Source organism: Pogona vitticeps, chromosome 4, assembly GCF_051106095.1.
Source record: "Pogona vitticeps strain Pit_001003342236 chromosome 4, PviZW2.1, whole genome shotgun sequence".
In the NCBI taxonomy this organism is placed as follows: Eukaryota; Metazoa; Chordata; class Lepidosauria; order Squamata; family Agamidae; genus Pogona; species Pogona vitticeps.
In genome coordinates, this window is record NC_135786.1 from 32053889 (window position 1) to 32066442 (window position 12554).

Genomic DNA, 12554 nt, shown 5'->3' on the forward strand with positions numbered 1-12554 from the left:
CGGGGTCATCAGGGGGTGTGGAGCATCGTGTCATCAATATGCTTATGACACCCAGCTCTACATCTCCTTTTCACCAACCGCAGGTGATGCCATGATGTCCCTCGGGCGCTGCCTGGAGGCTGTACTGCAGTGGATGCAGGAAAATGGGCTGAGGCTGAATCCAGACAAGACAGAAGTTCTGAGGGTGGGTGGCCCTGTGGACGGTGGCTTGGGCGACTCCCTCATGTTTGGGGGGGTGGCCCTAGCCACGAAGAGTGGGGTTCGCAGCCTGGGGGTACACATGGACCCAACGCTCACCATGGAAATGCAGGTGGCGTCGGTAGTCTGCACCGCCTTTTTCCACCTCTGACGGATTGCCCGGATGCGACACTACCTCGACACGGGGGCGCTCACTACCTTAGTATATGCACTCGTAATCTCAAGATTAGACCACTGTAACACGCTCTACGTGGGGCTCCCTTTGAAGCTGGTGTGGAAACTTCAGGTGGTGCAGAATTGCATTGCATTGGCTGCCCATCCGATTCCGCATTGACTTCAAAGTGTTAATGCTTACCTATAAGGCCCTAAACGGTTTAGGACCTTGATACCTGGCAGAACGCCTGCTCCCACCAAGATCTACCTGGATCACCTGCACGAATCAGGAGGTGAGGCTGAGGAGCCTAACGCCGAGGGAGGCCTGGAAGGAAAGGGCTTCTCGGTGGTGGCTCCTCGCCTCTGGAATAACCTTCCTCCAGCGATTCATGCGGCCTCCACACTGGACACTTTTAAGAGACAACTAAAAACATGGATGTACATTCAGGCCTTCCCTCCTGTCAGTTCTTAATTCTTTCTTTATTCTTTCTTTTTTATTTTGGTTTTATTATTGTATGTGTTATGGACTGTTTGCAAAATCAGATGGGTGGGATATATATAAGAGAACTTCTCTTGTATATAAGAGAACTTCACTCTACATAGTTTTAGAACAGGTAGTCATGTAAGTCTGCATATCAGGCCAAAAAACCAAAGAAAAATAAAGACAAAAACATTGTGTTACCTTAAAGACTGACTATATTTTAATATGAGCTTTCATGGACATCTCCACGTTCTCAGACATAGGAGTGGGACTACATGACAAATATTTATACATTTTAATATACAGGGTCCCAAAATAAAGAAAATGTTTGTTTCATGGGCTGGAGTTGTTGACAGTGCAGCATTTCACACCTGACAATGACCTTAACATCCCCATTGATACTCAGCTTCCCTCCCAGGAAGCATTGTTCTGTAAACAATGACAAGGTAGCCACCAGTCCTTGTCATTGTTTCCAGATTATCAACAGGGGTCTTTAAGATCATTGCCAGGTGTGAAATTCTTCACTATGAACAACTCCTGCCCAAGAAATAAACAGCCTTTGTTTTGAGGCCCTCTATAAATAAGTGTATAAATATTTGCCATGTAGTCCCACTTTTAAGTGGACTTGTCCACAAAAGCTCACATTAAAATACAGAAGCTAGTCTTTAAGGTGCCACAATATTTTTGGCATCTTTATTTTTTATTTATTTTATTTATTTATCTCCCTCCCCTGCTCTGTTCTATATCCAGTTCTAACTGTTGCTTCCTGTCCCACATATAGGTTTCTCAGGAGATAGATAAGGTGGTCAGGCACTCCCATTTCTTTAAGAACTTGCCATAGTTTGCTGTGGTCCACACAGTCAAAGGCTGCTCTACATAGGATTATTTTGCCTGGTTTTAAAGAGCCAGATAGGGCTTCAGAGACCCAGAGGGTTAAAAAAAATTCTGGTTTTGAGAACAGTGAAGTCACAAAATATTGAAGGCACCATGCTGGGGAATTAGGGGGAAATGAGGAATAGAAAAATGAGACAGTATGCCTTGTAACATTTTGGAAATCAGCACTGGGGTGAATTCCATAGTCATAAATTACAAAAGCTCTTCTCCATGGAACTAGGAATGCTGTAATATATTGGTGGGGATCTCCATGTCTGGTACACTGATATGCATTGCGTAGCATTTTTCTGAATTGTAGCATATCAGAGCATGCATTAATATGGTTTAAAGAAAATGAGTGAGAACATAATTGAAATTATAACAACCCACTGCCTCCCTTTTCTTGAAATCCCATTTCAGCCCACCTCACTGTCATTCAGAAGAAAATACCATGGAATCAGGATTCCATGCAGTGACTCTCTTACCAAAACAGTGTGGATTTGTGAGGGCCGAGGCATAGAAATCATATCTAGCCCCAAAGAACCTCTTTGCAGCCTTTTATATTCCTACGTATATATTGGCCTTATAAAGTATCTCCTCCTAATTTTGAAAACAAGACAGATTTGAGGACATAACGTCCTGCATTACTTCCTTGCATTATCACTCTGTACATTGGTGTTAAAAGTGCCCTCTAAATCCATTGTTGTATATATGCTGTTGAGATTACGTGCAGCAGTGGTCTCCAACCTTTTGGGGGCTGTGGATTGGCTGGGGGGAGCGAACTCCCTGCATGGGGGGGCATCCCCACGCCAGCGGCCCAGTTCCAGCAAGCCCGCGGACGGGGGGTTGACGAACCCTGACGTACAGTTTGAAGCAAAGTAGCAACAGTATATCAGTAACATTAATTTAGAAACAGGAGAGCTGACCTCAGTTTTATTTTGGCTGAGCAAGTATTTAATGATAAACTCTTAAGAACAATTTTTTTTTCTTGTGTATGATTGCTTGGGAGTTTATCTGTACCTGGCCTCTAATCTCATTCCACTATCAGCCACTTTACTGGAGACTATTAAAGTTTTCCTCTGATTCACCAAAGTACTCTGGGCTAGAAGTTGAGAAAAGGCAATATCCGTAACAGAATCTGTGCATTTTTCTCTGTGAATGGGAAGAGCCCGAACCTATTCTCTTTTGAAATAGGCAGAAGTGATATCACCATGTTGATCTCACAAAATTATTATTTTAATACTAATACCAATACCACTACTACTACTACTGATGATGATGATGATGATGATGATGATGATGATGATGATGTCATCAAGTCAATGCTGACTTGTAGTGACCTTTTTCAGGGTTTTCTAGGTAGAGAATACAGGCTGACTCTTTCCCTAGGAGACACAGTAGGGAATTGGATTCCCAGCTTCTGGCTGTGCAGTCAGATACCTAACTCATTAGCTATTCAGCCAGCAAGATGCAAATGTCAGCCAACCAATTTATTCACAGCTGACTTGTATACTAAGACATAATAGCAGCAGGTAATAAAATTAAATTAATAATAATGCAAAGATGCAGCACACTTAGAGCCAGGTTTCTCCTGGTGCATATTTAAAAAATCCTATGATTCAGTCTTTTCAACATAAAGGTAAAATAATCTGCAGTTTTGTTCTTAAATTTTCCAGCATACATCTAGGAAGTAGATTCTGGAATAAATCACACTGAATTTTTAAAAGGTTAATCTTTAAGGTGTCATGCTCTTTTTATTTCTTGTGCACATCTAGCCTTAAGTGATATTTCTAAACAGAAAAGGTCTCATGTTGTAGGGATGGCAATATTTTCATCTTTTCATGTACACTGTCTCTCTTTTTTTGCAGAATCCCAATTCCAATCCCAGGCCCACAGCACAAGACCTTGCTGGTTTTTGGGATCTCTTACAACTGTCCATTGAAGACATCAGTATGAAATTTGATGAGCTATATCACTTAAAGGCTAATGGCTGGCAGCTGACAGAGACACCGGAGAAGAAAGTGAGTAACTGAACATTTTAGAGAAACTCAATTGCTATGGCATACGTTGAAGTGGTCCAGTTTCAAAATGTATAGACTGGGGAGAGGTGTAGATGGAATTTTTCTGGTCTATATTGGGCAGATGAAAGATCTGTATACTGCAGTTCCCAGGGTGGTTTAAACACGCATGTTAAAACACAGCTATAAAAATGAATACAGTAATTGGAATAGCAGATCAAAGAGTAATGCATTTAAAATTTAAAAAAAACTTTGCTTGATACTGAGAAGATAATATCACTGGTGTCAGTCCAAAATATCTGGAGAGGGAATTTGTGAATGTCACACCACAGCTAAGAAACTCTTTTCTGCAGTCACTACTTTCCTTGCCTCAGGCAGCTTAGCTGGAGGGGCACTTTCAAATATGACCTCAGTCAACTGGCAAATTGGCACAGAAAGAAGAAATTTTCTTCAGTTATCTGAAGAACCTGGGCCCTTATAGGGTGCCCAACATAAGTATTAGCACTTTATAACTGTAATTAGAAATCAACTGTTTGTTAGTGAATTTCCTTAAGCACCAGCAGAGTGTGTTCAAAATGAGGAGTCACAATATTACAATAGCTTCTAAATTCTGGAAGATCTGTCCGTATTTATCTACTGCCATGTGGCGGTACTGGCGCTTTCGGTAACCATGAGCAAATGTTCTTTACTTGTTTTCTTACAGTGTTTTCTTTCCCCAGTCTTACCCATTGTCTTCCTAGTAGATCCTCACACTTCATTCTTTAAAAACTGTTTTTTTTTTTCAAAAAAAAAAAAAAAACACCACCACAATGTTCAGGATTATGTGCCTTCCAAGTGCTGTTCAGTCTTAACAACTAAAAGTAGTGTTAAGTTGTAGATGAAATCACGCAACTTAGCAGTTCCTAATAATACTGCGTTCATGTCTTATATTGGAGGTGTATCAGTTTGTGCTGTCCGATAGCTGCCTGGAAAAGTCTAAGAGCTGTACGAGTCTAAAAGTGCCAATCTCCACAGTTCTAGCTCACATAAAATGTTTTGTTCCTTGATAGGCTGTAAAATTTAAAGATGTCTAAAGTGGTTGGTCCTTTTCCATTCTTATCATTCCTGAACACTGTAATCATGAGCAGTTTGATATGCCCCCAAGGTAAGCTACTAGCTAGAAACAGATTTGTGGCTTCTAATTTTGATTTATCAAAAGTGAGAGTAGAAGGTTCCCCTTGACATTTAGTCCAGTCGTGTCCAACTGTAGGGCACAGTACTCATCCCCGTCTCCAAGCCATAGAGCCAGCATGAAGACAGTTTCCATGGTCACATGGCCAGCGTGACTAGACACGCAACGCTGTTACCTTCCCACTGTGGTGGTACTTATTTATCTACTTGCATTTACATGCTTTCGAACTGCTAGGTTGGCAGGAGCTGGGACAAGCGACGGGAGCTCACTCTATAGCATGGATTCGATCTTACAACTGCTTGGTCTTCTGACCTTGCAGCACAGAGGCTTCTGCAGTTTAACCTGCAGCACCACCACATCCCGCAGAGAGTAGAAAGTATTTTAGAATTTTAATTTTTTTTCATTTAGGTTATGCAACCATGTTGCAGCATTTTGATTTTGATGTGTCCTCTGAGCACCTTAGTCTTGCTGATAGATATAAATGTGACACTTCTGAATAATGTCAATTGATGTAGTTTTACTTTGAACAATATGTTTCGAACCATGATCTGATGCCTTTTTCTCAGTCACATTAGCCTAGCTATGTTAGTGTTTTAAGTCCCTCTGACAGTCACTGCTTGGTGTGTGTTTTTTTTCCGGATAGCTGTGACATTTAGTCTTTTATGGAAAACCCTCAAGATGACTCGCCTTTTTTTTTTAGCAAATTAAACTCTCTAGTAATTGTGTGCTGAATAGCAATCTTAAATTTTTTGCCACTGAGGTGAGATAGTGAACCAGACTTTAGAGTTTTAGAGGGGAAAATTGTAGTCCTCCATGCCATCTTCTTGACATTTTGCTCAGGGTTTTTTTTTTTCTCTCCTTCTTTCTAAAGGAAGAGAAGAAACCACCCCCTCCTGTGCCAAAGAAGCCAGCCAAACCTAAATCCCAGCTGAACCGGGACAAAGCCTCTGACTCGGTGGATAAGCAGCGCCAGGAAGCCCGAAAACGCCTCATGGCAGCCAAGCGTGCTGCCTCGGTCCGGCAGAACTCTGCCACTGAGAGTGCGGACAGCATTGAAATCTACGTTCCTGAGGCACAGACCCGTCTTTGAGCAAGGGGAAAGAGGAAGAAAACACACTCTTTTTCACATCATTAAAAGGAAGAAAAAAAGGTTCACTAAATTTAGTGTGATTTATTTGGTCTAGAGACACACAGAGCCAGCCTTACAAAGGGCTCCCAATTTGGCTTTCTCTCTGTCTCTCTCGCTGGGTCCCCCACCCCCCCGCCCTTTAGCTTTAAGTAATGAAGATTTTGGAAGAAAACTCCCTTCATGGTCCTGTGGTTTTGTTTTTCTCCCTTCACCACCCTTCACACTGGCTGTGGTGTGGCAGAACAGACTTTTGGAAACACAGTCCTTTAGACTTGGAACTGCAACCTTTTTACTTGTTCTAAGGAGAATTATTAGCTTGTTTACATGAAATGGACAAAAATGAAAAAAAAAGCCTTGGGCACTTGCCATGCTGCGCTTTTTTCTCCTCACTGTATTCTTTCTGTCTTCTCCTCCACATAGTCTTTCTCTGTTTCTCTTTCTCTCTCAACCCTTGTTTTGCGACTCCTTGTTTTCCTCCTCCTCTAGAGCCCCTACCCTCTCTTTCTTTGTCATCTTTTCTCTGCATGGCGTTGTTTACTGTGTTAGAAGTAAACTCTTCCACAGAGCTCCAGAAGAAAACACCTGTTCAGTGTGTACTATTGTTGCACTCTGCTAGTGAGCAGCTTTTGTTTTATTATGTATTATTTTTCCTTCTAGGTGGAAGTGGGAAGCTGGGGTGGCGGGAGGCAGCAGGGTTTGGGGGTTCATATATCTTGTAGTTTAAATGATGCAAAAGGAGGGCAAGATCTGTGGGATGTAAGCAGAGTGGTATGTTAATATAGCCTGAAAACAAACATGTGCAATAAGGTAGTGTTGTGGCCTGCACACACCTGTGAATGGGGCTGGAAAAGGAGGATTTCCTTTACAGAAGACCCAGTCTGAAGCACTGCGTAGCGGATTCATACGTTGCTCCGCACAACTTTCCATTTTCTTTTCCTCTGCCCCCTGCCCCTGTCTGCAATGTTGTACGTGTGGTTCTGGTGTGCAAGGATCAGTGTACCTGCTACACAAAGGGGAAGGAAACACTATATCGAAGTGGTGTGTCATATTAATCCATTCTACAGTGGCTTTTCTACTGAAAAAGAAGAGGTGGCTGGTGAAGGGTTGGCAGTTTGTCTGCCGATTTTATGTATGTGTACATATGCACATATACACTTAGTAGGATCTGTATATTTAATTCATGCACACACGTACATACCCATTCACACATGCACGCATTCAGGTAGTGTCGTTAAACACCACAGCGAGGGTGGGTGTATGTACAGCATATATTTTTACATGTACTATAGGTAGATGTGTGTAAAAGTGTGTGCAAAATATATACCCTGTGTAATATCAAATTCCTCTCTTCCCGTTGTGCCCCTTTGTGTCCCATCTTCTGGAAGAGGGTAGTCATTAAATTGTACTTTGACCCTCCTCTCTCACTCAGTCTCCCCCCCTCCTCAAATTTGGTCTAATTTTGTGAAGCCAGGAGTTAAGACAGTTCTGAGCTCCCTGGCTGACCACACTACACCCCCAATGTACATGTCTCTCAAAATTGTGCACTACCATTGCAGCAAATTACATAAGTGCTCCATGTAAGACTTCAGGTGGCCAAAATCCCAAAGGAATTGTTTACTGATGTATTCATGATTCAAGGAGATGATAGGGAACGTTATAATCATGTCAATGAGTGATGTGTACAGAAAGTATGCACAACTTCCCCACTTAATGTGCAGATGTTTAACCTATGAAAGCTTTGCCACATGTATAATATGGCTTCAGATCCCACTTGACTTATTCCCCTCATTTCTTTCCCAAAATGCTCTTACAATAATGGCAGAGAGTGCTTGACAGACTTGTGAAACAATTGGCTGATTTTCACAGTTCTTCCTATTAAAATTTGAAACAATTGGAATGTGACTTGTTTTACTCACATTTCCAAGGGCAGCAGAGCTAGTAATTTAAGTGGGTAATTTGCATGATGGACCCAGTTGCTGCTGAGTATCTGTTAGCCTGCATATTTCTACTTGATCCGTGGGATTAAATTTTAAACCTATGTAAATCCAACTTCATTGGTTTATGAATTGCAGCCTAGATTATTTTTCACTTCACCTGCCTCAGAGCTGCTTCACACATTACATGGTGGTCACCTTTGCCTTCACATATACACACAGGGAAGAGCAGCTCTCTGGCATGCATAGCTACCTGATACATATATTTACCACATTCATCATTGTACATTCTTATGTGTGTTCACAGAGTGTTTTATATGTACACTGAAAAGGTCTGTGAAGTGGCATTAGCCAGTCTGCAGCAATAAGCATAGTTAAAAGCATTGATTTCTAAAAAGGTACTGTGGAGAAAGTTGGACCATAATCACAGGGAAAGTAGTTTTCTGAGTAACTTGAACCTCACTCATCATAGTCAGGAAACAAGTGTGGGTTGCCACATCTGGATGGAGAGATGAGATAATAAAAGAAAGCAGTTATCTAGATATTTTTAATTTTAAAACTTGGTGTTTTGAAAGATGAAACAAAAATGTTCATCTGATGGTAGCCCACTTATATGTCCTCAGGCTCCGTCCACCCACCCTGCCTGGTAACCCTATACATACACCTGCAACTACAACCATTTCTACACAGGTCATTCATGGTTACAGCAATATGAGAACAGGACAAAGCACATAACAGAGAAGGACATGGAAAGAGGAAGTGAAATACACAGCAGAGAGACATGGAAAGGGACATCAGTCTAGCATTTTTGATGTTCTCTTATCTAGGTCCACCACTGAACAACTCTAGGAAAATGCTCCAGATATTCTGAAAATTTTGCCCACTTTTTTTTACCTGTTATACATGATTTTCTTTCGTGGCCAGATTTGTGGTGTCTTCTGTCTAGTGTTCAGTATATGGTGTGGTAGGGGACTTCCAGTTCGGAAGAATGATGCATTTAGTCACTAAATCTGCCCTTAGTATCAATAGTCTATACCCAGTCCCAGTGTTATAATTTGATGACAGGTATCCTAGCATTAGCTTAGGTGCTGAAAAGCCTAAAACTGTTTCAAGTACAAAGTTAATGTGTTTTGTTGGTTCTGGTCAAAAGGGGAAAATGAGTGGCACAACCACAATGGCTTAAACTCCCTCCTTGTTTGGAGCATTCCCAGCAGTTATGTTCCCATGTGTTCATTCAGTAGACTCTGTCTAGTGTCCAGTGTGTGCATAGCATGGTATTCTGTTGGATTACCACAGGTAGACAGAGTAGTTAATATTTGCAATGATGCAATTGCAACTGGGAGGCATCTAAGCTCTTCCAGCTAGTTCAACAGCCACTTAGTTCATATCCTGCCCAGTGTGGAGGCTACTTTAGCCTTGGCAAAGAAATATGAAAGTCTTGGTGCTCATGGGAATGTCCCAGCTCTGTGCATAAATGAGAGTGCCCCTAGGGTTTCTGGCATTGTCAGGACATCTGAACCCAACATAGCCCTTAGGTAAAATCTGAGTTGTACCACAATGCCACAAAGCTGGAGCGGCTGGGTTAAACTCTGCCTTAAGCTATTTGAAATAGCTATTCTGGTTGATAAGTTGTATTGCAGCATTAATTCCCATTTTACTGCATTTGTGTCACCTTGCTGCATTTCTTATTTTGAGGTGAACTTCCCATTTTGTATTAAAGGTCAGATTCCAGTGCATATCCAGGGTCCTTCCATACCCTTTGCTTAGCTGTAGTGTTATGTATGTGAGGCTTTCAGAGCTGACAGAGACCCCCACCTATCCAAAGTTACTGTTATAATCGCTGCATGAGAGTGTGGCAGTAGATATTGTGGAACAGCAAATCTGCATTCCGTAAGGCAACACAAAAATAAAGGCACCCTAAATATATATATTCCCATTTACTATATATTACCATTTATATTTCAGTTTGGAAAGTTATATAAACTGGACCTTTAATCAGCATCAAATTTGGCACAGATACCAGACAGTCTGCTCTTATTTGAGAGATTTGGACAAATGGTTTTCAAGTTATGATTTTTTTAAAAAGTAAAACTGTTTTACTCCTTCCAAGCAGACACCAGCAACCTTTTCTGTCTGCAAATCGGCAGCAGCCAAGGTGGGTCTACAGGATACCATCTTCTGCTTACTACCTTTCACGCTTGTTCAAAAACAGCCCTGACAATTGCTTTGTGTTTTGGTGAGAAGTGCTTAACGAATGAAAAAAGTAGTGGGCTTCTGAGATTTTCCTTTGCATTGTGTCACTTTGTTAATAGTCCTGAACAGAAGAGGGTGTCCTGTAGACTATCTTGACGGCTGTCATTGGTATTGTCAATATTCAGGCTGCCCTTTGTTATATAAGGCCTGGAATCCTTTTTTCCTGCTGGTGATGCAAGCACAATATTGTGCAGCAATCTCAAGCCATTTCCTGGCTTTTTAAATCGTGGGTACCAAAGCACAATATCCCATATTCATAAACCAGAGGATTTTTAAAAAAAAGAATTGAATGTTCTGCTTCTTCCCCCTGCAGGAACTGAAGCCCCAACCACTCCAGTGTTGTGCTTCGGTGGCCGCAAAAATGTCATGGTATATTTTGAATTTAGGGAGATTGAATCCACCCTTTTTGATCACTAATTACAATTTGCAGTGTGCAGTGTGAGGTGCTTGGCCTCTTCCCCTTATACATGATTAAAATAATGCATCTGTTTGGATGAAGGATTTCTTGGGGAATATGTATGGTAGTTCCCAAAGCACATATATAATGCAGGCAGTTTGTGGTTTTAAAAGTGATCAGCACCAGTAAACATTTGGCCTAATTTATAGCTCTTCAAACTTTCTCCCTTCTCAGATAAATGTAATATAACTGGTAGTTACTGTTCCCAGGATTTGCAGGACAGCATGGAATGTTATGTACATTGGGATCATTTGCATGAAATGACACAGTGGCTTCAATACCGTATGCATTTCCCAGTGATTGGAATTCACTTGGAACAGTGCTCTTGCCATTTGCTTTCATGTATCTCTTAACTCTAGAGGGGGCTTGTTCACAGAGCCCAAGAAATGACTTTCATGTCTAAACTAGTTTTATCTAACAGGATAGCAGAAGGACCTACCTACCTCTTGCAGAATCAGCTACTCACTATCATTGCATAAAGCTTTCAAGGGTAAAACAGTTGCTTTTCAGGTGCCCGAATCTCTTATCACCTTGGTAAAGGGGTGGCCCGAAAGACACACAAAAAAGATTTTTTTAAAAAAAAGGGGGGGGGGGAGTCTTCAAAAAGCTACTAAATTAGCTGCCTGCTTCTGCAAGCACTACGGGATGGATTAAATAGTGAATAAGGAACTGATTGGATGTAATGGTGATATGGCAAATGCCATACCTTCTACTCAAACTAGTTGGGGCTCGTTGTAAACAGTTGGGTTTCAGAACTCATCAGTCCTTGAAATGGGCTAGATCTCCTCTCCCTCTCCGCCCCCCCCCCCAATGCTTTCTGTGGGCAAAAATGAAAAAGGAGTAAGTTTGTTCCCAGTGACTAGGCTAGGAAGATTGCAGGGTCTTGAATGACTTCATCCTTGTAGCAATATTTCTGGGGGTGGGAGGAATTACAGTGTCCTGTGTTCTCTCCTTATCTTTTTAAGTTATACAATTATCCTGGTTTTCAATGTCTTTCAAGCGACAATCTAAAGCAAGCCATCACTAAAGTGGCTCTGAAAAGCCCCCGTTTGGTGAAACTGTGTTCCATAGATGCTTCTGTAGTTCTGTTTAATATTTATGTGGGATTTAAAACAAATGTATATAGTGCTTTGATAACCTGATTTTTTTCTCTCCCAGCCATGAGGAAAAGAGGTGGTATTTTCCCCATAGTGATTTAGCCTATTTCTCTTAGTTTTCTGGCAGATGAAAAAAGCAACAGTTCTTGAGTCCATTATTGTTAAATTCATGACCATATTTTTAAGAGAAAACAAAAACCTTGTAACCTAGACCCATGGCCCAACACTTTGTAATGTGAACCTTGCTGCCGTTGTAAACTACAGTAAAACAAACAAATGGTACCTCTTTGGTGCCCGTACACCTGTGTCTTTTGCAGTTTGTGATGTATGAACTCTTATCAGGCAGCCAGACGTTTTAAAAACGTGAGTGGGATGGGGAAATCATGTTTCTAAATCAACCAAGAGTTTTAGTTTGTCTAGGGAATGTTTTTGTCACCATGAGGGCATGGCCAGATTGGTCATTAATAAACAAAAGCAAAAATCTAATAATTTTGTTCAGAGCATTTTATAAACTTACGCCCACTGAATGCATGACAAGTTAGAAAGATTGGCTGTTTTTCTGACCTTCAAACACAGGAAAGCAGAGAATAAGATGTGCAACCTCAGAACTGAGCATGTAAGTAAACTTTTAAATCCTTTTCCATACTCTGGTTTTAAGATGACTTCAGTGGCCGAATGTTATACATAAATGAAATATGGCAGATTCCTTATATTTGGACCAGTGTTTCTCCATATTTTTTGCGTCACAATGATAACAAATTGTGGCATATTCCTCTGCTTCGCATAATGA

At 41.2% G+C, this 12554-nt stretch overlaps 1 protein-coding gene across 16 annotated transcripts in view; it reads left to right on the top strand.

Moving 5' to 3' along the window:
* The window catches only part of DLGAP4 (DLG associated protein 4), a 449524-nt gene extending 437271 nt beyond the window's left edge, over positions 1-12253 (top strand). For all 16 annotated transcript variants that reach the window (XM_020801095.3, XM_078393225.1, XM_078393219.1 and 13 more), the window contains 2 exons: positions 3574-3726; positions 5766-12253. In XM_020801095.3, coding sequence (XP_020656754.1) covers positions 3574-3726; positions 5766-5984 — 372 coding nt within the window. In that variant the 3' untranslated portion in view covers positions 5985-12253. The remainder of the gene's footprint in view (positions 1-3573; positions 3727-5765) is intronic.
* Positions 12254-12554: the final 301 nt, after the last annotated feature.